Source organism: Limanda limanda, chromosome 5 (assembly GCF_963576545.1).
Source record: "Limanda limanda chromosome 5, fLimLim1.1, whole genome shotgun sequence".
In the NCBI taxonomy this organism is placed as follows: domain Eukaryota; kingdom Metazoa; phylum Chordata; class Actinopteri; order Pleuronectiformes; family Pleuronectidae; genus Limanda; species Limanda limanda.
The window spans coordinates 4,463,332-4,487,410 of NC_083640.1; the positions used below are offsets into that span (position 1 = coordinate 4,463,332).

At 37.1% G+C, this 24,079-nt stretch overlaps 2 protein-coding genes across 2 annotated transcripts in view; one reads left to right on the plus strand and one right to left on the minus strand.

Moving 5' to 3' along the window:
• Positions 1 to 6,167: 6,167 nt before the first annotated feature.
• On the minus strand, positions 6,168 to 13,351 carry figla (folliculogenesis specific bHLH transcription factor). Its single transcript, XM_061072178.1, has 5 exons — positions 13,151 to 13,351; positions 10,595 to 10,741; positions 10,395 to 10,484; positions 7,990 to 8,142; positions 6,168 to 6,185 (listed from the first exon to the last, which is right to left on the minus strand). The coding sequence occupies exons 1-5, from the start codon at positions 13,349 to 13,351 to the stop codon at positions 6,168 to 6,170; spliced, it is 609 nt and encodes a 202-aa protein (XP_060928161.1).
• Positions 13,352 to 18,853: 5,502 nt separating this feature from the next.
• Positions 18,854 to 24,079, plus strand: part of hk2 (hexokinase 2) — a 29,186-nt gene continuing 23,960 nt past the window's right edge. Inside the window, exon 1 of the mRNA XM_061071239.1 lies at positions 18,854 to 19,114. Within this exon, the coding sequence (XP_060927222.1) occupies positions 19,052 to 19,114 (63 nt within the window). The 5' untranslated portion in view covers positions 18,854 to 19,051. The remainder of the gene's footprint in view (positions 19,115 to 24,079) is intronic.

A 24,079-nucleotide genomic window follows, 5' to 3' on the forward strand; every position in this document is an offset into this window, starting at 1 on the left:
ATATACACACTTTTTCTGATCTTTAATTGTTTTGTTTGATTGTATGAGCTGCAGGTAGCATGCGTTTCATTTATTTAATCACTGTAACTCATTGTGTTTCAGTTCATTTTATGGTAAAATACTCTTTAAACTTGAGTAGCTGTCAAATATAGTTAGCGTGAAGATAATTCAGTTCACGATGATCGTTTTTTCCGCCATTATTACTTCTCACTCAGTATACCTGAAACCCAACATCATTTATTGTAACACACAGCTCTCCAGCTAATATACCTGACCAGCAGTGACGAATGCCTGCAGCCCATCAGATGTATTTTCTGTTTGTCCTTTTGACGACTTCTGTGTAGCATGTGATGAATTTCCAAAAGGATCTCTCTGTCTATCTATCTATCTGCCCAATACAACAACAACACAACAAAAATACACACTAAACTTCATATTGAGTTAAAAGTATTATGGCCTCTGTATACCATAACATACAGGGCAACTTGGTTCCAGGCCCATAAAAACTCACATCAACTGTAAACAAAGATTGATACAGTGAGCTGCGGAAACATAAAATGAACATGCATTAATCCATGTTTAAAGAAGTGTAATAAACTGCAGCAGGACGTTTTCGTGAAGCTCAGAAAACCACGCTGAATGAATATAGAAAAAGAAGCATAAAATGGAGTTTTAGTGATGAGTCACTTGCAGTTAAGGGATTAAGGGATAACTACAGTACAAGATTGTATTAGTATCCATAATGTAACAGAGAGTGCAAAAATGAAACTTTTAAATCCAGATTGAAAACCTAATTATAAATTATATGTGTCTCTAACTAAACTATATTACATTTTTTTTTACACATTCTATATTTCATTTGTAGTAACTACTTCAACATATATTGTTTTAGGCAAAATGTATGTATATGGCTTTATCGTTTTTATTTATTTCACATAGTGCTGCCCATCTCTTTTGAATCTCATTTTGCTTGAAAATAGTTTGAAACTGGGTGATTTCTGCTGTTCAATGAATTTCTTCCAATTGTGTCTCAGTTGTTCTTATTGAATATAGCACAGCAACTTGACTCTACCTCTGTGTATAATATATAAATAAAGCTGTCTTGCCTTCTAGTAACACAGACTTTACCATCATCAGAAACCTCTTCATTACTATGGCTGAGATCATTCCAGGTTCAATGTTTCTGACATTGTGCTTTCAGAGATTAAAAATAAATAAATAAAAAACTCTCCATACGCCACTCCTGTGTCACATGCAGGAAGAGGAGAAGCGCTCTATTGATCAGATACAGTCATGAGAGCGGCACACAACAAGGCAGCATTTACAGGCTCATATTTCAACATGAATTCTGCGTTTAATTTATTTCGAAGTAGACCTACACTTGCCTGTGTATTTTCTTCTCCTCTTCATAAGCATTTGGTGTTTCCCTTTCCCATTTTATTTGGGGGAAGAGGGGGCAAAATAGCTCTTTTGATAGTAAAGGTTGCCGACCCCTGCTATAGACCTATAGGAGGGATATCTAATGGACAACCTAAGTACTGAAAGCAAGACTAGTACGCAGTTGCAGACACAACACAGGGGGTCCCTGGACCTGAGAAGGGAAGATAAGGAGTTTAATGTGGCTAATAAATGTGACTAAAACTAGACTAAAATGTAATTAGTTTTCGTCGACTAAAACTAGACCAAAACTAAGAAGGATAAAAATGACTGAATGTGACTAAAACTAATATGCATTTTCGTCTAAAGACTAAGACTAAATCAAAAATAGCTGCCAAAATTAACACTGGAATGCACAACATCGTTTTATGGGTTTTGCTTTTGCAGCATCCCTCCGTTCCCTCACCGGACAGAGGCCCGCACTAAGCATGGCTGCCTAGCAACACTCACATGAGCTGCAGCATCAGCACCATGATCCGCTAATGGCCACCCGCAAAAAGCGAAAGAGGCCAGCGGGGATGGCGCTGCACGACGCGCATTCACAACCCCCACGTTTCCAAATCAATCTATACGGCTCATAATAATATGATCACAATCTGACTACCACAAACAGACATCGATGGCGAGATAATGGGAACGGAGGAAGCACCGTGGAGCCGCTGAGGACACAAGCTGCACGGATGAGATCCAGCACCAGGCCTCCATCTGCACAGAACCGCTACATGCTCCAGGCTTTATGGAGTAAATCCTGTGCACATCAGCTAAACGTATCATCTTATTTTGACATTTACATGCGTGTACTAGTGTGTGTGTGTGTGTGTGTGTGTGTGTGTGTGTGTGTGTGTGTGTGTGTGTGTGTGTGTGTGTGTGTGTGTGTGTGTGTGTGTGTGTGTGTGTGGGTGGGTGGCTGCACCGTGAGCCCGACAACAACACGCTAAACAGCACTAAGCAAAAGCATCGTGTCACAATGGGGCCATCCTCGGTGAAATGCGCAGACACCGCTCATGCACGCGTCAGATAGGACCCCGCACTACGCCCAGTCATCTTATTACCGAGGCTCCCTGGTTCTCCGCGGCCGAACAGAGACGAGCAGACACGGTTTACTCACCTCAGAGCATCCTCCGGAGCACGTCCTTCATGTGTGGGGGTGCGGCTCACCCACAGCCCGGAGCCGTCCTCAGCACCAGCAGATGTGGTTAATCACCAGCGTGACAGATTTGGGCTTCGTCCTCCTTTGTCAGACTGGTTCAGGGCCTCAGCTGATTCCGAGTCACCGGAGCCTGATGTTGTTCATCATCACTCTCTCTGCGGCTGGACCAGCCCACTGCCACGCCTGTCCCCCAGTCTGACACCCCGAGGGTTCCCTGTCACACAGCCACGGTGGGCACCAGTGGTAGCGATGGGGTTGTGTTTGTAAAAAAAACCCTCCGTGGAGCTGTGGAGGGTTTCTGTGTGCTGTGCTGTGTCCTCAAACGTTGATTTGTGTGGTATAGGCCCAACAACACGGAGCAAAACAATCTCAAGTCAAAAAGGCGCCCCCATCTGTTGTAATGAGAAAGAGCCCGAACACAGGAGCAGGGATGTGCACAGACATGTAGAAGGGTCGCTCTGACCTGACAAAAAGGGCACCCCACCTCCTGCAAGTGTAAGGCAACTAGGGTTGCAAAATTCCGGGAATATTCAAAGTTGGATACTTTCCATGGGAATTAACAGGAATAAACTGGAAATGTTGTGGGTAATTTATACTAACTGTACTTACCTTGTCATATACAGACATAAATATAAACATTTTGTTGTGTCATAGGCTGATTTGAGCCCTGAGGAAACTTTGGGCACTTGACTATATGCTTCTGCATCGTTGTGTCATTCTTAACATAGGTCTTTGCACAGTATTTTCAAATGTACACAGCCTTTCCTTCTACATTGGATGGGGTGAAATGTCTCCACACATGAGATAGTGCACGTGGCATTGTTCTGTAGAATAAGATGAGAAAAAAGTTTGTAAAAAAACACTAATGCAATGACAGAGATATAAATCATTTTAAATATTTTACAATTGATTGATAAATGAATGGAAATAGGCTAGATGAACAGATGAACAATCCTCAATAAGCATGCTAAAATATTTTCCAGAGTAATATCATGGAAACTTACCTGACTAGTCCTGCACTCTACAGCAGGCCTCAATAGCCCTGCTGTAGAGTGAAGGATGCTGGGAGTTATCTGTGCATGTGATGGAAAAATTCCCGATCTTAATATTCCCGTGGAAAGTGTCCGGAAAGTTTCCGGAAATTTACCGGAAACTTTCCACCCCTTTGAAACCCTAAAGGCAACACATTAGTGCAAATAGGATACAGATTCCTCTAAACTTGAGCATAACACTGTCATCTATCCGATTGCAAACCATAATGTTCAAACTTTGAAAACAAACTCTTAATGAGTAGACATCATTTAAAGCAAAGGTTAAAAATTAAGATTTTGCAAATTCAGAACACCATTCACAATGTAAACGTCAGTTTGGCCAGAGTCATGTAATAAAGAGCATTGCCTCATTTCTTAAAAATGTGATAGGATGGGATGATGTAATAATTTGGTCAAACTTCAGTAATTGTTTGACTCCTCATATTCTTGCAGCCACAACAATAAAACTAGTTTTTCCTCCAGAGGGGCAGCTCATTGATGGAGGGCAAACAGGCAGTAGCCTAAGTGACTTTAGCCCCATACTTTGCACTTCTGGAGCATGGTGCTTTGAAATAAGATATTTCAATGAGATACAGGTTACAAAGCCATTTTATTAAAGTAGAAGATATTCATATTTACCAAACAGAAACTCGGTACAATGCAAATGTTGAGATTTATATCATATTTTAAACATATAGCAGAAAACATAAAACACTTCTAAATATAAATGAGAACAAAATGAAGCTTGTAAATGTTTCTAAAGGCTTCCAAGTATACAGTTTGTAAAATGAAAATAAAAACACATTTATACATATGTTTATATATATTTATGTATATATAGATACTCAAACAAAATCTTAAGTCTTAAGTCAACATAAATAAACAAATAAAATTGAATTTTCTTCTGGAAAAATCCTTTCTTCAAAGCAAAAGGCCCCTAAATAAAAAAGATTATAGTTAATTCATCTCTCACTTCTTTTGACACAATTTCTACATGCATAAAAATTACTTTATCTGAAGAGGGATGCTGGGTTCTAAGGCAAATATTGGAATCCCACTTATTACATAGCGCATCATCAGTCACCATTTTGTTTCCCAATTATGAGTGTGAAATATATGCACTAAATAATGCCCTCAAAAACAAACAAAAAAGTATTATACATACAGTTGTATGCAAAACTCCACAACAATTTTTTTTTCAAATGAACGGAGGTAACGACAGCCCCTGTAGCAAAAACACAAACAATGACTATACAACTTTTTTATATTGCTACTTTTTATTTAATGAATTAAATTTAAAATGAACAATCTTCATTAACTCATTGGGAATTACACGGCAGTTCACATTAGGATTTCTGCTGGTGATAACTCCAGATATTAAAATTAAGATACTACTAAGAATTAAACTGAGTTACGTACTGACTTTTGCACATGCCACAATTATTGTTTCAATTCTGTTATTAGTTCATAAGAAAAAAAAAATGTGGATGGAAATAAATACATTTTGTCTGTTTGTCTGTCGGCATGTTGTATCAACTTATTCACTTCAAACCAAAAAACATGTAATTTCCCTGGGTGAGCACAGACTGTGTGGTATGTGCACTACTGTGTCCTCCATATGATGACCTGATACTGGTGTGTTGCTGTGATATCAGTGGGAGTTCAGGTTGTAGGTGCAACACTACACGACTGATCACACCTGACAATGATGCCACAGACTTTCAACCAGAAGAGGGCGCTGTAACTATGCATTTCAATACAGTGGGACAAGCTACTCTGAAAGGATCTTTCCCATGGTGCTTCAGTGTTATTCAGTCATAATTCATGAAAAAGTAAAGGGGATGGTGAGCTCAGCAAATTCCAGGTAACAGCTAATGTGAACTTGAGCAGGATACTGATCAAACAGTATCTGTCAGTGTAGTGATGGTAGCAGGGAGAAACAAGAATTTTACACTAGCCAAATACAATTCAATCCTGAATCGGTTAATACAAATATAAACATGTATTCTAGTTTGAAATATGATTTAAATAGTCCCCACTGAAAGGTTAATCTGTTCATGACTATGACAATGAGGCAAGATGCACAATACCAGGACCATGTAACTGAAGCAGCTAAAAGGAATTCAGTATTGGATATTTTTTTACACATGCACCTCATCTGTTATGCAATGTAAAAAATTACTTATATATTAGTTGTTCTGTGGCTTTTTTTGTGCCAATTTTCACCTAAAATAAAGTCCACAAGGGGGCAACATAATAATACTCCTGGTCTAATGTTCATATTTATATCCAGTACAACTATTACAACTAAATTAAAAGTTACACACACTTCATTACCATGACAATTAAACAGAAATTCAAATTATAGTATTCATATTAAAACCCTGATGTTCACAGTGTCTCTACTGAAAAGAGGAGCTTTGTGCTCGAAATGTCACTTTGGCAGAAAGAAAAATCACCCCAACATCTAGTCTGTTAAATAAATAAATAAATAAAAATCACCTGGCATGTTCCCAGTATTAGTTCTGGCCATCTGCTCTTCGCATCACTCAGCAGTGTTGAGACATCTGTTGAATGAAAAAATAAGTTTATGTGCCAAAAAAAAGAAACACATTCCCAGTTTAAAGACAGAGAGGTTCTGAGTAATGAATTAATTTTTTCAAATTTTCAGCTTTATTTTTCAGGCAGATTTCCTCATTTGAAATTTACGCACACACTCACATACTTATAGCTTTGTTAAGGATGGAGATGAGGCACTGAATACAATCAACTGCTTTGTGTTGATTGCCTGTTGCATCTGTAGCATCTTCGTGCAAGATCATTTTAGCAATTATACATGTGTCTGATTTCCTATTGTGTGAATGGTGTGACTTTCTAGATGTGCAGATGAAGGCTGCAGGTCTCGTCTTCGAAAGGTTGATAGTAATTGTCCCAAGATCAGTCAGTGATATGCAACTGATACATTTCACATCCACTTCAGCAATTAACACAATAATTGATTTTCAATTACAAATTAAAACGCAATAAAATTACTGATATTCATTCACTGCACGTTTTCCAGTAGCTAAAATTGATTTGACATTTACAAAAAAAATATATTTAAAGTCATATTTAAATGTTCTATGGATTAGAAAAAAAGGTTTGATAAGCCATTGAAATTATGACATCCACTCAGTTTCATGAACTGGTAATTATAATGATGATGATAATTACAATTGATTTTATAAATTTCTCCAGCTCTAACCTATTGTGCATTACTCTTATATTGACAACAATACTGTAATTCAAAAGGTCTTATCTACCACTCAAAGCATTGTTGTGTATATTTCTAATTACTTGCTCTAGTTTTTCTGTTTGTATCCCAAGTAAAGTGCCTTTGAGCATTGTTAAAAATGGTGAGTATAAATACATATAATGAATAATCCTTATTTTTATTAATATTATTACTACTATCATTGTCCCGCTTTAAATATCCTACATTTCTCAAGTTATTTTCCCTCAATTTTCAATCCTGTTGATCATTTAAATATTGAAAAGGAGTACTGTTGATTTGATATGCTCTTTGAGCATGAAATATATGAACAAGACAATGACTAACACTTTCTACTTCTGCATTCGTAGTTATCTGAGTAATTTGTTATGTTTCAAATGTTGTGTGCTGCTTGGAAAAAAAAACCTGTAATTGTAAATATCATAATATGATATTCCAGACATGTGAGAGGTAATGAGGGGAAGAGAGTTGGGGAATTGTAAGCCATATAGATCCCTGGTTCACATTTAATGTCATGTAAACAACCTTTTTACAAGCCACAGTATATGCAGTAGAGAAGAGAAGCTGGCTGCAATGAGCGGCTGTCTTAGTTCTCTGGGATTACAGTGGATAAAGGATGTCTGCTTCATTTAGTGTTTAATGTCTTATTGAAAGCAGCGGCAAAACATCATTCTTTATATTCTACAGCAGGAGAACAAGTCTGTTTATGCCCACGGCTTTATTTTATGTGTGCGTTATTCGAGGAAGCAGAGTAATCTCAATGATTATATGAATGAAGAAAATGGAACCCTGAATGTTAACTTTTTGGTAACACCTTATGTCAGACTCGAGTACATTGCTGTGTAAAAACTCAGTCATGACAGGTTCTCTCTCTTTAGTTTATTTCAGACATGCACTGTGTCCAAGTGACAGTCTGTAGAATTTCTGCAGACTTTGTTCGCCTGGCCTCCTAGTATAAAGTCCGGTGAGGTCTATGTGAGGAACAAGGGAGCCCAAGCTGGATTCACCGTGATTCAACACAAAATTGACTAAAAAATTCAAAAAACAACAACAAAAACAAACAAAATGAGGCATAATGTTCGAAAAGTTAAATGAGTTACCGAAGTCTGGTCAGGTGCTACTTGGATGATGAACTGGTATGCAGGCAGCGCACAATGTTGCAACACCATTCTGGTCATATCTCCGTCCTCTGTTACTTGTTCTGGAGGCAGAGTGAATCCATCTTCCAAACACTCGTCTGACATGTTGAACACCTGTAAGGAAGACACATGTCAGTAAAAATGTATATCTGAACTTTTTTTTATCTACTGTCAAGATACACACCCGCCTCATTAAGAAACTCTGATCCATATTCCAAACATTAAATTTCATTTGAAATAAATACTTAAACAAGGTAAAAAACAATCATCTGTTTAAATTAACGTTTTAGAACATAAAAAACAGATTGTAAATTTTCAAACAGTTCATTACGGAAATGTCTGACAAAGGAATTTCATTTCTGGGGTTTAAGCTGAGTATCTCATCTAAACCACCAAAAATATCAATCAATCAAAAATTATTTTTAAGCAATTATAGATAGAAAAATCTTCTCTGTGCCATCATATTTTTAGGAACAATTAGGAATCATTTATGTACAGGGGTCAAGTTCAAATACAAAAGACCAGGTGCCAGTGTAACCACAGCAGGAAATGAAGAGCTCACTGTTCAAATCAGGGACTCAAGAAGTTAGTGATGCTAGTTCTGTCTGTGATATATGACAGGAGAATTTAGGATCATCCAGTTTAGCCAATCAGATTGCAATGACAGCTACGCTACCATTACAAGCGAGACACTCCATTTGAACCAGTAATCTGGTTTAATATAAAATAAAAGCACCTGAAGTGACAGATAAACGAGAAAGTAACGATAAAAAAGAAAGTAATTGAATCAATCTGATGATTTTTATGAAACCAACTGCCACTTTGGTGTCGGGAGGAAGACACCATCTCTATATTTAAGGTTAGAGTTTAAATGTCCCTCTTAGATAAAGCGGATCTCTCTCTCCCTTTCACTCTCTCTCTCTCTCTCTCTCCCTCTTTCCAAAGCCTTTGATGCTGATATTCAATGATGACATCTCTATCTATGCAGTTTTAATGTACATTTAGTTGAACATTTGTCTGACTTGATTGGCAGTGTTCTGGTTTACTAAGCTGTAAAGCTAGCTGTCATAACTGCACAGTACAGTGCATCCAGAAAGTATTCACAGCGCTTCACTTTTTCCACATTTTGATATGTTAGAGCCTTATTCCAAAATGGATTAAATTCATTTTTTCCCTCAAAATTCTACACACAAAACCCCATTATGTTAACATGAAAAAGGTATTTTTTAAATGTTTGCCATGGCACTCAAAATCAAGCTCAGGTGTATCCTGTATCCACTGATCGAGATTGAGATGTTCAACTTGATTGGAGTCCACCTGTGGTAAATTCAGTTGATGGACATGATTTGGAAAGGCACACACCTGTCTATATAAGGTCCCACAGCTGACAGTGCATGTCAGAGCACAGACCAAGCCATGAGGTCCAAGGAATTGTCTGTAGACCTCAGAGACAGGATTGTATCGAAGCACAGACCTGGGTAAGGGTACCGACAAATTTCTGCAGCATTTAAGGTCCCATTGAGCACAATGGCCGTAAATGGAAGAAGTTTGGAACCACCAGGACTCTTCCTACCCTCTTGAACTCATTGGCATGAATGTCAGGCGTCATGTCTGGAGGAATCCAGGCACCGCATATCACCAGGCCAATACCATCCCTACAGTGAAGCATGGTGGTGGCAGCATCATGCTGTGGGGATGTTTTTCAGCGGCAGGAACTGGTAGACTAGTCGGGATTCGAGGGAAAGATGAATGCAGCAATGTACAGAGACATCCTTGATGATAACCTGCTCCAGAGCACTCTGGACCTCAGACTGGGGCGAAGGTTCATCTTCCAACAGGACTACAACCCTAAGCACACAGCCAAGATAACAAAGGAGTGGCTTCGGGACAACTCTGTGAATGTCCTTGAGTGGCCCAGCCAGAGCCCAGACTTGAACCCGATTGAACGTCTCTGGAGAGATCTGAAAATGGCTGTGCACCGACACTCCCCATCCAACCTGATGGAGCTTGGGAGGTCCTGCAAGGAAGGATGGGAGAAACTGCCGAAAAAATAGGTGTGCCAAGCCTCTAGCGTCATACTCTATAGAATACTTGAGGCTGTAATTGCTGCCAAAGGTGCTTCAAAAATTATTATTGAGCAAAGGCCGTGAATACTTATGTACATGTTATATTTTCGTCCTTTATTTTTTATAATTTGCAAAAAATGTAAACAAACTTTTTTCACTTTGTCATGCTGGGGTATTGTTTGTATAATTTTTAGGGGAAAACATGAATTGAATCCATTTTGGAATAAGGCTGTAACATAACAGAATGTGGAAAATGTCAAGCACTGTGAATACTTTCCGCACTGTAGAAAAGACACTTACATCATCCATTCTCCATAGGTCATTGCTCAAACCTTCAGTCTGACCATAAGTGATTGCATTCTTTAGAAAATCAGTCCCACTGCCATCATGCTGAAAAACAGAAAATAACTCTAATCAACATTTCACAATAGTGTTGTCCTTGGAAAAAAAAAAAACAGGACACTTGTCTTTAATAGAGTCCTGATGAGGGAAGCACTCACACTGTCAGTGTCTTGCAAAACTCCAACAAGCAATCGAATGTACTCTGTTGCAGCTTTAAGTGTGTCCACTTTACTGGGTTTCCGGTCTGGTCGCATAAGTGGCACCATGCGCTTTAGGCGGGAGAACATGGTGTTCAAGTTCCGAATCTGAACAGAAAAGAAGATTGAAATAAATAGTGAAGCATCGTGAGATACTTTCTAATGCAGTGGTTCTTAACCTGGGTTCGATCGAACCCCAGGGGTTCGGTGAGTCACTCTCTGGGGTTCGGCAGGGGTCAAGACACACACAGTATAGCAACACACAATTTTTCTTTGCCGTGTCAGATAACAAATATTTTGTTGCTTAGTAAAAATTAGTTACACAAAAGAAATTCAGCCCACTCGTATTATTCGTGAAGTCCCCCTCCGCTTGGCCGTCATTGGCTGCAGCTGATCACGCCACAATGCTTAGCTTTGATATCTGTGCTGCAGGGAACTTGGTGCGCTCAGTAGTCGACTTGTGGCTGTTGTGATTGTACGTCATTCAGCAGAGCCAGCTTCAACAGCAACTCTTCAGAACAACAACGCTCTCAACGTTTTGGTGACCCTTGAGATACTCACACCGTTTGTTACAACTTATTTTTGCGAGCAATACTTTTCGAGGATGGTAGACATGAAAATTAAGAAAAGGAACAGACTTGTGTTGTGAAAATGATATGAGAGTGGCACTTGCCAAGGTGAAGCCGCGCATTTCTGAAGCTGTATCTGAAAGGCAACAGCAAAAGTCACATTGATTTGCAATAAATATTATTTATTTTATTAGATATGTTTTTGTGTGAAATTCCTGTTTATTGGTTTTGTCCTTTGAACACAGTGATTTTGTGTGCACCTGATGCATGGTTAATTTTGTGCACTAACAAAATATATACCTATGTTTTGAAGAAATAATATTTTATTTGTCCAATTACGAAGGGTTCGGTGAATGCACTGATGAAGCTTGCAGGGTTCAGTACCTCCAATAAGGTTAAGAACCACTGTTCTAATGCTTTCGAACCATTGCAGTATCATTGCATTTCCGCAGGGCTTCAAGAAGTGACATTTCTCAAGATGTATTTATTCACTGAGAGCAAACTAAGCAGTAGTTGTGTTGGTAAAATCCAGCACATAATGCTTAAGGATTGAAAAGGAGTACTGTTGATTTGATGAAACAACATATGGAACACAAGAATTGTTATATACTAAGCTGATTTCCAAGTGTTACTTACTTTATGAAAATCTAGTGCGCTTTTTCCTGCTTTATGCCAAACTGGCAACAAATACAGAAAAAAATAAGTAAATATGCAACTTATCCTCACATGATGACAGAAGAATGTATGATATTCAGTCATACTGATGGTTATTAAAATATGGAAATAAACCACAACTTGTTAGCATATTAAACACCAAAGAATGTAATACAAATTAAATAATAATAATTAAGGGGATTCTAATGACTGACGCATCGATAAAGATTAGAAGTTTTCGTTTTCACCTTCATTTATATCAAGGATTTATAGCACAACGCACACTCTTTTATGAAGACTGAAAAGAATCACCCAAAATAAGTAAAATGTTGAACAGCAAATCACAATTTGTATCCTCTATTCTAAATGTGACATTATTTCTGGTGAAGTGAGAGAGAGATGAGAGTTTAGGTTACAGCCAATAGTACATATCACACTGGCTTTCTTCATCAAAGTTATTTTGATCAGAGTTGAATCTTTGTATGAGGAGCTCTCTTGAAAGGGAATATATAATCACATATATTTGAAATTAAGCCCTTTTGCTCTCCAAGGTTAAGATAATTTGTACATTATTTCTTTAGAATAGACTTTCAAAACATATGAAGCAGAATCTCAGCTCAATTGCTTTTGATATAAACTACAGAACACTTCACTGGAAAAACGATGTCATGCAATTATCAGTAAAAGTGGATGAGATGGGTTTTAGAGCAGGGGAGATGCTTTGAATTAAATACAGCCACTTCAACTTATTTCATAAAGATGAATCATTTTTCTTTCTTCAACCTCTTAAATTATACTCTTTAAAACTCTCATCGTGAAAATTGTATGCTGTGCTTTCTGGGTTAAGGTTCTTCAACTTAGTCTTTGTGTTGTTTTTTTTTTATTTGCCTGCACAGTTCCTGGAATCTGCCTTTCTGTATGAAATATGCTTCATAAATAAAACGGCCTTGCTTACATTATTATAATGATAAAAGTTGGAAATAAAGTTTCATACAACTCCCCCACAGATTAGATAATAACCAAAACATAACCGGACAATATGAAGAAATGCTTGCCCCAGTAGGTGTGTAAGTTGGTTAAGTTTGTGTGGTGTGTGTACAAGGTTACTAATAACTGTGTTTGTGTCCTGTGAGGTCTTTGGAAACATAACGGCAGGTACAGTTAGTTAGCTTTTCAGGCTCCAGCTACGCTAACTAAACTCAGGGACCTGGCGTCTGTCTGTCCAACACATCTCTAAACTGTCATTAAACATGATCTCTCTGTTCTCGCATCGTCCTCCATTGTGAAAACTCACTCTCAGTCGCTCCTTAGCGTTGACCAGCTCCCTCCTCTTCACCGTTTCGTTGAAGTCCTCACCGACAAAGTACAGGCCGTCTTTAGCTCGTCTGAACTTCTCTATGTTGCTGTACACAGGCAGCGCGGACTCGCCCGTCAGACGCTTCAATATGTCGCTCATGAGTTCCTCCGTGGGCACCTTCATCTTGGGCAGGAACATGTATGAACCCTGAGGAAGAACCCTGAGGAAGAACGAGGATGAGCTGCCTCTCACAGACTGTCCCTGTCCCTGTCTCTGTCTCTGTCTCTGTCTCTGTCCCTGTCTCTGTCTCTGTCCACACGGTTCACATGTAAACAGCAGGGACATGGGGCTGTGCACACCTGCGGCAGGTGCTTCATCAGGAGCCCGCTGCCTGCACTCTGTGAGCTCATGCTATTAAAAGCTACATTTGACGAGCCTTAATAAACATTACACTGATCTGCTACCTCATTTAGACTAGTTGTTTTTACTTTGTGGCTAGTCTGTGACTTACTTATTTGTGTTTAAAATATCTGTGACTTCCTTAAGACTAGTAAGAATTTATTTGTATTTAAAATATCTGTGACTTCCTTAAGACTAGTAAGAGTTTGATTTAACATGTCTGTGACTTCCTTAAGACTAGTAAGAGTTTGATTTAACATGTCTTTGACTTCATTGTGACTAGTAAGAGTTTGATTTAACATGTCTGTGACTTCCTTAAGACTAGTAAGAGTTTGATTTAACATGTCGGTGACTTCCTTATGACTAGTAAGAATTTGATTTAACATATCTGTGACTTCCTTAAGACTAGTAAGAATTTATTTGTATTTAACATATCTTTGACTTCCTCAAGACTAGTATGAGTTTGATTTAACATGTCGGTGACTTCATTGTGACTAGTAAGAGTTTGATTTAATATATCTTTGACTTCATTGTAACTAGTAAGAGTTTGATTTAACATATCTGTGACTTCCTTATGACTAGTAAGAATTTGATTTAATATGTCTGTGACTTCATTGTGACTATTAAGAGTTTAATTTACCATGTCTGTGACTTCCTTATGACTAGTAAGAATTTATTTGTATTTAACATATCTTTGACTTCCTTATGACTAGAAAGAGTTTGATTTAACATATCTGTGACTTCCTTAAGACTAGTAAGAGTTTGATTTAACATGTCGGTGACTTCTTTATGACTAGTAAGAGTTTGATTTAACATATCTGTGACTTCCTTAAGACTGGTAAGAGTTTGATTTAACATATCTGGGACTTCCTTATGACTAGTAAGAGTTTGATTTAACATATCTGTGACTTCCTTAAGACTAGTAAGAATTTGATTTAATATGTCTTTGACTTCATTATGACTAGTAAGAATTTGATTTAACATATCTGGGACTTCCTTATGACTAGTAAGAGTTTGATTAAACATGTCGGCGACTTCATTCTGACTAGTTAGAATTTGATTTAACATGTCTGTGACTTCCTTATGACTAGTAAGAGTTTAATTAAACATGTCCTTGACTTCATTGTGACTAATAAGAGTTTGATTTAATATGTCTTTGACTTCATTATGACTAGTAAGAATTTGATTTAACATATCTGGGACTTCCTTATGACTAGTAAGAGTTTGATTTAACATGTCGGCGACTTCATTGTGACTAAGAGTTTGATTTAATATGTCTGTGACTTCATTGGGACAAGTAATATTTTTTATTTAATATATCTATGATGACTTAATTGGGACTAGTACGAATTTTTATTGTACACAACTGTACAGCTTTTGCCATCAATATATATGCGTTTCTTCATTATAGATATCCACAGTTCCTGTAGGTGATGTCTGCAACAGAAATTTAGATTTCTTTTATTCCAGATTTCTGCTATGTCAATCTGAGTATTTCAAAATTAATTCAAGATACCTCAAAAGAACAATGTATATGTCTTGAATTGTACTCGATGGAACATTAGACAGAAATTGTATACTGAGATTAGAGGTATTTGAGGATAAAATATGAAATTTGGAAATCCGCAAATTAATTGTAGATAACTATAATGACAAACTCCATGCACATGAATGGCAAAAGTGGTTTGAATCTTACTTGTCAAAATCTAATTACAGATATCTTAGACTTGTATTCTCCCAAGTGAATATATAAATACAGGTATCTTGAAAAAGTGCTTTGATCAGACAAAATTATGTTGCAGACATCATTATCCAGTCCGGCTATAAAATTATAAAATGACTTTTACCATCTGAGTTCACACTTGGGAGGCTGCTGGAATCCAAACTACTTTAACCGAAAACAATATTTCCACTCTGCTCATCAGAATGTTTTCTTAAAGCTGTTTTCTCTGTGCTTGAAAATACAATACCAACCCCTGAAAGCTAGTTTAAGAAAATGAAGTAAAGTTGGATGAAACAACATTTCAGTACCCTCAAGGTGACCCTCAGATGGAGAGAAGGAAATAAGGATAGTTCAGGGAAATTAGAAAGAAAAGGAATAAAGAAAGAATAATGAAAAGTTGTGGAATGAAAAAGACAAAATGAATAGACCATACTACAAGTTAAATTATTTGTATTTTTAGTCCTGTTTGAGTGCAGAACCATTGACAGTGCTTTGGTTTTCTAAACAAAGACTCAAGATGCTTTGATGAAAAAGTTTCATTTTTAAAAACTCTGTATCTAAACCAATTATTTTTCTTCCGTTCAAGGACCTTGATGTAACCCACAGTCATAATCTAATCTAACACAGTTATGATGTTTGCAAGCTTTTCTCTCTTTTGCTCTTTAAAACTTTCTCTAGTTGTTGCAGAGCTTTTATATTCTAAGGAGTTTAAACTTTTCACACAACAGCTAGTTCCTCATAAATTCACTATATATTGTAATTTGTAGTGATAGATAAATAATATGATGATGGGATGCACATTTATGTTAATCCCATCATCCCATTTATGTTCGCATTTTATTGGATACTTTAACCTCAATCACATTGCGTCCTACGTTGTGTCCCTAAGAGTTAGAGCCTAATTGTTTGGCACATTTTACTTCTCTGAGCGTAAACATTACATTTTATAACATAATATTATAACTTTATTTGTATAGCACTTATCTAATCAAGGTAACAATGTGATTCACACACAAAAAAGCAATGGCAAAAAGATGAATCAAGTAAAATAAAAGGCATTCAATTCAGTTTAAATATAACAAGTGCCAAATCATAAAAATAAATTGTATAGAGAATTACAGCTACTTTGCCCTTTATCAATAACCTGGCTTTGGTATTGCTTGGAGAGAGAGGGGAGAATGTGTGGATGAGACGAGCTCTGTTCTCCGTAAAAAGCAAATGTGTGAGGATAGCCAAAATTCCTTCACATTTATTAAGATAATAGCAACACGTGTGCTAATGACAGGTCTTTTGTCAGATAATGGAAAACATGTGAGAAGAAAAAAGATTGTCAGATTTGATTGTTGGGTATTTTTTCTGTGCCTTAAGGTACTGGTACACTATGCGTAGGTTTTTGAAAGATTAAATATCCATCAGCAATGTCCTCTTCCCAGAAATGTTGTGTTTCTAATATGCCACATGCTGTGTCCCTAACAGCTTTGCAAAGGTCCTTGGAAAAGTCTATAACTGGTGTTTCCATCCAGGTTGTGGTAAAAAGTAATGCCTGCGAAAAGGTCAAGAGATTTTTTTTAATGTAAGTACTCAACTGACGAGCTAACGGTAGGTGACACATATTCAGAAATACGTGTTCAACATTTTTTATCAACATTTTCATCAGTAGATTTGTTGCTAGGTCACGGCTGAAACAGCAAAAAGCTGGTGACGCAAAATGTTGACAACACTGCCTCATTTTGGTTCGGCATTCAATGCGGCTGCGTAGACCGGGTCCTTAGTAGCATGCCAAAAAGCCAAAAAGTAAAAGCGTGACAAAATAAATTCGTTAGTAAAAAAAGGAATAAATTAAATAATAAATACATGCAGTAATAATATAATAAGAATATAAATAAGACAAATAATAAAATACGTAAATATAATACAAGCATTTTCATTTACTTAAGCACTTAACGGAAACACTTTAAAATCAGATATTGCATACCAGTACATTTTGTTTTAAATATTGAACTGAAGTAGGAGTAGCAATACAACAAATACTGTACCAAACATTTTCCAAAAAAGTTGCTGAGAAAAGCCACTTTCTTGGAAACAAATTTATATTTATCTTTGTAAAATTACGCTTACAAATGAATTTAGACATAAGCAGTGAGATGGAGCAAACCTTAATCAGAATCAGAATCAGAAAGGATTTATTGCCAAGTAGGTTTACACCTACATGGAATTTTCTTTTGTAAAAAGGTGCATACATTTAACATAAAGCATAAAAACACAATAAGTACTTCACATAAGAAAGAAATAACTGTATATAAAACAAATATATATAAATGACATAAAAGTTAAAGAGTAAAATGCAAAACAGATATATACAAGATATAAAAAGTTAAATAAAAAGTAAAATGCAAAGCAGGAGAGAAATGGGGATGTGCAATATGCAATATACTGTTATGTTATGTGTGTTAATGTAACACAGAATTGAGACGTGGGTGCGGGATAAGAGTCCAAGTCAATCATAACTACAATCTACTGTTAACGTTGGGTGGTAACAAATAGTAGCATATATTTATGGATCATATATATTGTGTCCAACATCATAGTCTGCGAAGTAACTACATCAATAAAAGCAGCAAGAGAAAATTGAAAATTAGTTGAAAAGAGAAGGGTAAATAAGTATCATATCTTAGCAGCTAAATATGGTACCACTGCTTCAAAGCTGTACTTGAGTACAGTACTGGAATTTATGCAAGTTAAACCAATAGTTTCTTAACAAACTGTCAAATAAATACAAGATAGTTCCGGTGGTGGGAAGTAACAAAGTACAAATACTTCGTTCCTGTACTTAAGTAGATTTTTCACATATCTGTACTTTACTTGAGTATTTATTTTCCTGAGTACTTTTTACTTTTACTCGTTACATTTGAACACCAATTTCGGTACTTTCTACTTCTTACATTCTCAAAACTGTCTCGTTACTTGAGCAGCGGATGTTAGCGCTACACGGGCTTTACGCACTCGTCCATTACTATTTGAGATATATAATATATGTATATATTATATAAATAGTATTTATTTTTTTATCATTTTTTTCATTTTTTTCCCTCAAAGAACAGTACAACAACAGTTCCGTTTAAAGACATTATGAAGGAAGTCGCCAATCTTAGATATTACACGTTCAATCACGTTCAATCATATCAACTTTTAAATGACGTCTTAGACCTACGATAAAAAGCACTCTGCATTTTTAATTCTGGTACTTGTACTTTTACTTTTGATACTAAATGTCAACACCAGATACTTTTGATACTTAAGTACATTTAATATGAGCTACTTTAAGACTTTTACTCAAGTCATTTTCTGACGGGAGACTTTTACTTTTACCGAAGTCACTTTCAGGAAAGATATCTGTTCTTTTACTCAAGTATGTCTTTCAAGTACTTTAAACACCACTGGATGGTTCGCAGAGGAGGAAATTCATATTTTGTTTTCTAAGGTCATTCAGTGCAGCCTCCTCCAAATCCACACCGCGCCTTCCCTGCAGCCAATCAGGGCCCAGAAGTTGTGGCGACGTCATGCAGCGACCAAGTTAAGGAAGCTGGAAGTTTCTCAACAGGGCGACAGTTGCTCACTAGGAACCTACGAGTTGTGGAGAAGAACCCGAGCGGAGGCGGACTGTATTAATTGTTTTAGTGTTTATTATTGTCAAGAGGAAGTCGTCTTTGTTCTCTTCAGGTCGTAAAAGCAGAAGAACGAGCAGGGCGAAAAGTCGTCCCAGATCAGTTTCTACCATGCTAGCCTCCAGCCTGCTGGCTAACTACCGCACCGAGCTCCACGACGACCAGGCGCTAAAGGTGAGTCCTGGTGTCGAACCCTGGGCTGGGTGGTCCGGATGTGTTGGGTGACAGCAGGGTCCCACTGGCTTCCTGTCCGCTGCCAGGGACACACTTAAAGCCTGGCTTCCTTCTTTTTAATCATGTTCCACTTTCCTCTCTGACTCAGTCCACACATCCGCCCTCATTTACACATCACCTGTAACCGCAGCACTGTAATATCACATGATCATGACATGGTTCACTACTGTGTGTGTGTGGGTGTGTGTGTTTGTGTGTGTGTGTGTGTGTGCGTGTTAACATTTAGAAGGCCTTACACAGGACGTCATGAGAGTCAGTCAACATGATGTTTTCACACTAAACATTTTGACCTTTAGGTTTGATCCCTGTCACGTTGACTTGATGTTTATTACATTGTAATACATATTATTAGATATTACAATGTTAACCTTTTACTAGTCTCTAGTTTTAATAGTCTCATTAAGACACTGACATTTTTGGATGACTCAAATCGAAATGAGGTCATACTCAGAATAAGCAATAATCGACTTAAGACTTAATGTGGAGTATTATAACCGTAAGCAGTGAAATGGAGCAAACCTTAACTACAATCTACTGTTAACGTTGGGTGGTAACAAATAGTAGCATATATTTATGGATGATATATATATGAGAGTCAGAGACAACATGATGTTTTCACACTAAACATTTTGACCTGTATGTTTGATCCCTGTCACGTTGACTTGATGTTTATTACATTGTATTACATATTATTAGATATTACAATATAGATAGATAGATAGATAGATAGATAGAGTACTTTATTCATCCCCGAAGGGAAATTAAGTTGTCACAGCAGCCGGTATATTTGAATACAATAAAATACAATACAATAGAATAAAATAAAAAGTATTGAGGTAGAAAGAATAAAAACAGAAACACAAGATAAATAGGTAGATAAGGTGCAGTGGCAAGATGATGGTAATAGTACTGATGATATGATGGTAATGTTATTGTTAGACAGAAATAGTACAGTATATATAGTATATAATATAACATAATATATATTTATATATGATAGTAATTATACCAATATAATAACAGTATATAGTAATAATGGCATCAACAGTATATATTATAATAATAAAATAATAATAATTATAATATATATCATGTGTACATGTATAAATATGTGTATATATACAAAGAATATACAGAGAGTATGATATAATATATGATATATAGTGGAGGTATAAATATAAGTATTTGACTATACAATAGATAATATAATATACTATGAGTGTAAGAATATGTAGACATAGTGTGCAAAAGACAATATTATTGTATAGTCTCTAGTTTTAATAGTCTCATTAAGACACTGACATTTTTGGATGACTCAAATCGAAATGAGGTCATACTCAGAATAAGCAATAATCGACTTACGACTTAATGTGGAGTATTATAACCGTAGTCACATTATGGAGACATATTGTAGGCCTACGTGTTAATCGCATTACAATTTCCAATATGGGTTTAAACGCAGTTTGGCAACTACAATATACATCGGGATGGGTATCCTTTGGGTTTTTTACCGATACCAGTGATACCGATACCGGCAATTTGGAAATTGAAATTATGCTATTTACACTAAATACCAGTTCTGAGCTTACTACAGCAAAAATACTGTAGCTCTAAACTTGTCATTAGTTGATACTTACATAGCCAGCTGATGTGCTTGACATGGGGTCACACAAGCAGTCAAGCACAGTAGCATCTGGAGTATCCATGCGTTGGTCGTCAGGTCCTTAATTAATTGTTCTCAAACATTGACTGTTTGTCCCTGTGTCTAGATTCCTTTCACATTAAATACAGTCACACTTTTGACCATTTAGCTTTAGGCATTTTGTTGTTGTGACTATTCGAGTTTGAGCTTCTAGATGAGAGAGTGTGTTACCACCAGAGGTAAGTGTTAAGTTAATTAGAAAGGTGGAGTGTTGTTTAAGTTGATTGTAAGCAGGGCCACTATTTCAGTGCAGGGCTCAGGCACTGAAATGAGGACTGAAATCTGCGTGATCTACTCCGGTAGGTACGGGCCATGTAGGAACCGTTCCTAGACATCAAGCATCAAGTTACCAATTGCTTGATTCAATTAGCCTGTGCACAGAATGGCTTGCACTATGAAGAAGTCAAATTTTTCGGTGTGAGGGAGAACCCAGAGTCCTGATACGTGCTATAAGGGAAATTTAATTTATGTGTGTTTGGATGGGCCCACATATTGCAATGGCAATATTCTCATTCTCAAGGTTTCTGGATAATGTCTTATTCTGAGCAAGGTCAGTAGACAAATATTGGTGTCCATGTGAACATAGTCACACAAAGTCACACATAGCTCTATTCTATTCAGAGTGTCCTTGTCCGTCTGAACATCTGTGATTTTACTGGTATTGTCTGAAATTGTATGCTGTGAAAAAGCAGTGTGCGTAATACACATTCTGTCAGCTTCTTGTGTTTTATATACTTTGATTAAATTAAGTATATTTTCATGTGCACCTAATTCACATTTGATGGACACCATAATTGGAAATAATATGCCATTTCATAGCAGACATTATGACTCGTCTCAGCAGGAACAGTAGAATTCAAGTGTAATTAATTACGAACTTATAACCACTGTTTGTAGCACATACGTCCCTTAAACATCCCCTTTGTGGCCTGCGTCTAGCTATACCATACATGGATTGATTTTTTTATACAGTTAAAATATATTTTGTATAGTGTGTCTGCTGTATTTAATTATATTCTGTTTTGGGTGCCGTTTGCGGCTTGTGTGCGACAGTTGAGAATGACGTAATGCAGTTCAGTGCACATGCGTGTTGTTGTTATTGACCGCATGAAAATCCCGGTGAGTGTGCGAAGTCTGAGGAGTGGATCGCAATAAGTTTTGGACCGCGAAAATACATCGTGAAAATAAATCGTGAAAGGACGGCATCGCCAATTGGGTAAAGCATAGTTATAAGGTGTGTCTGTAAATTGTGCTGGAACTGGAAAATAAACCCTTTCAAGATTTACCTGCCTCCTGGAAGTGTGACAACATTGCGTTTTCACAACAAGGCAAAGTATACAGCGGGTAAAAATAAGTATTGAACACGTCACCATTTTTCTCAGTAAATATATTTCTAAAAGTGCTATTGACAGGAAATGTTCACGAGATGTCGGTAACAACCCAAGTAATCCATACAAAGAAAACTAAACAAATACGTTCAGGAATTAGGTTAAGAACAATGTATGACAGGGGAAAAGTGTTGAACACATGAAGAAAGGGAGGTGCAAAAAGGCATGGAAAGCCAATGGACAGCCACCTGCTGTAATCTATCAGTAATTAGAAAAAAATCCTGCCCCTTGTCAGTGCAAATTAATAATATGTCCCAACTGATGATGACCTATAAAAAGGTGTCTCATTACCGAGGTGACACACAAGAAACGTCTCATGATGGGTAAAAGCAAAGAGCTCTCTCAAGACCATCGCAACCTTATAGTTGCAAACCATACTTATGGCATTGGTTACAGAAGGATTTCTAAACTCATACGTATGCACGCTCACACCACACAAGACTCCATTGCTGAAGAAAAAGCATGTTGAAGCTTGTTTAAAGTTTGCTGCACCGCATTTAGAGAATCCTTTGAAATACTGGGAGAATATAATCTGGTCAGATGACACCAAAATTGAACTCTTTGGATGCAATAATACACACTATGTTTGCAGGTCAAATGGCACTGCACATCACCCATAAAAGGGGAGTTTGGAGGTGGGAACATTATGGTGTGGGGCTGTTTTTCAGCATACGGCACTGGCAAACTTCATATAATTGAAGGGAAGGATGAATGGAAAAATGTACCGAGACATTCTTGATAAAAAAATCTACTGCCATCTAGAAACGAGGGTGGACATTTCAGTAAGACAATGATCCCAAACACACAGCCAAGGAAAGTCTCAATTGGTTTCAGAGAAAGACAATAATGCTGCTAGAATGGCCCAGCCAATCACCTGACTTGAATCCAATAGAAAATCTATGGAAAGAACTAAAGATCAGAGTTCAGGAGGCGTCTTGAAGCTGTCATTACCAACAACCAACAAAGGCTTTCGTACGAAGTATTAAATAAATTTCAGTAAGCGTGTTCAATACTTTTCCCCTCTGTCATTCCAATTTATTACGCATAACTAAATTTCTGAACTTATTTGTTTGGTGGCGCAAAAATTAGCAGTAAATTACTAACAGAGTCACTAAACGTTTTTGTGGTCCTAACATGTATGACAAGATCAAAATTTAATACTGCAAGCAGACTTAGTGGAGCTGTGAATGGCTCCCTGGGTGTCTAACCCGGACTTGGTGGTGCTTTGGTGGGGCTGTGCGCCTTCTCACTCGGGTGGTGGAGCTGTCCATGGTCCCTGTGTCTGTAGCCATGTGGTGTTTTTCTCTCGAATAAAGACATGTTTTCGGGATGCAAATAATGCTTTTCTTTTTTTGAGCTTCTGCAAAGACCACTTACTGATTGCGGTCTATGTTAGCAGTGAAACCAAAGCAGAAAGACTTTAACACAGTTAAGCATTTGTTTATTTATAGCAAGTAATATTGTCATCTTCATATTCAACAACAAGTGATGTTGGAGTGGGACGTCTGATGAATGCGCAAACTGCTCCAAAGAAAGATTAAACTCATTAAGAAATGTATTGATCAGTTATCGGGAAAAGCCCGTCAACTATCTGAAAATATTTTATTCATTATCTAGAGCAGCAGGTCTCCATCTGATAGGACAAATATATTGACATGCAGAGCTTGAATGCATAGCATATGGAATACCATTTAACACAGTTCAAGTATGGGTAGGCGATATATTGAATATACTCGATGTATCGTGGCTTATACCTCGTGCAATGTATAGAATGACTATATTGCGACCATCGAGTATAAATTAGTACATGAAAGT

Excerpts from the sequence above, each read along its gene's own strand:
- figla (XM_061072178.1), bottom strand. The coding sequence starts at position 13,351 with ATGTTCCTGCCCAAGATGAAGGTGCCCACGGAGGAACTCATGAGCGAC. Across the intron at positions 10,485-10,594 it reads TTTTGCAAGACACTGACAGT|CATGATGGCAGTGGGACTGA; the intron begins GTGAGTGCTTCC and ends TCTGTTTTTCAG. Across the intron at positions 8,143-10,394 it reads ACCTATGGAGAATGGATGAT|GTGTTCAACATGTCAGACGA; the intron begins GTAAGTGTCTTT and ends TCTTCCTTACAG.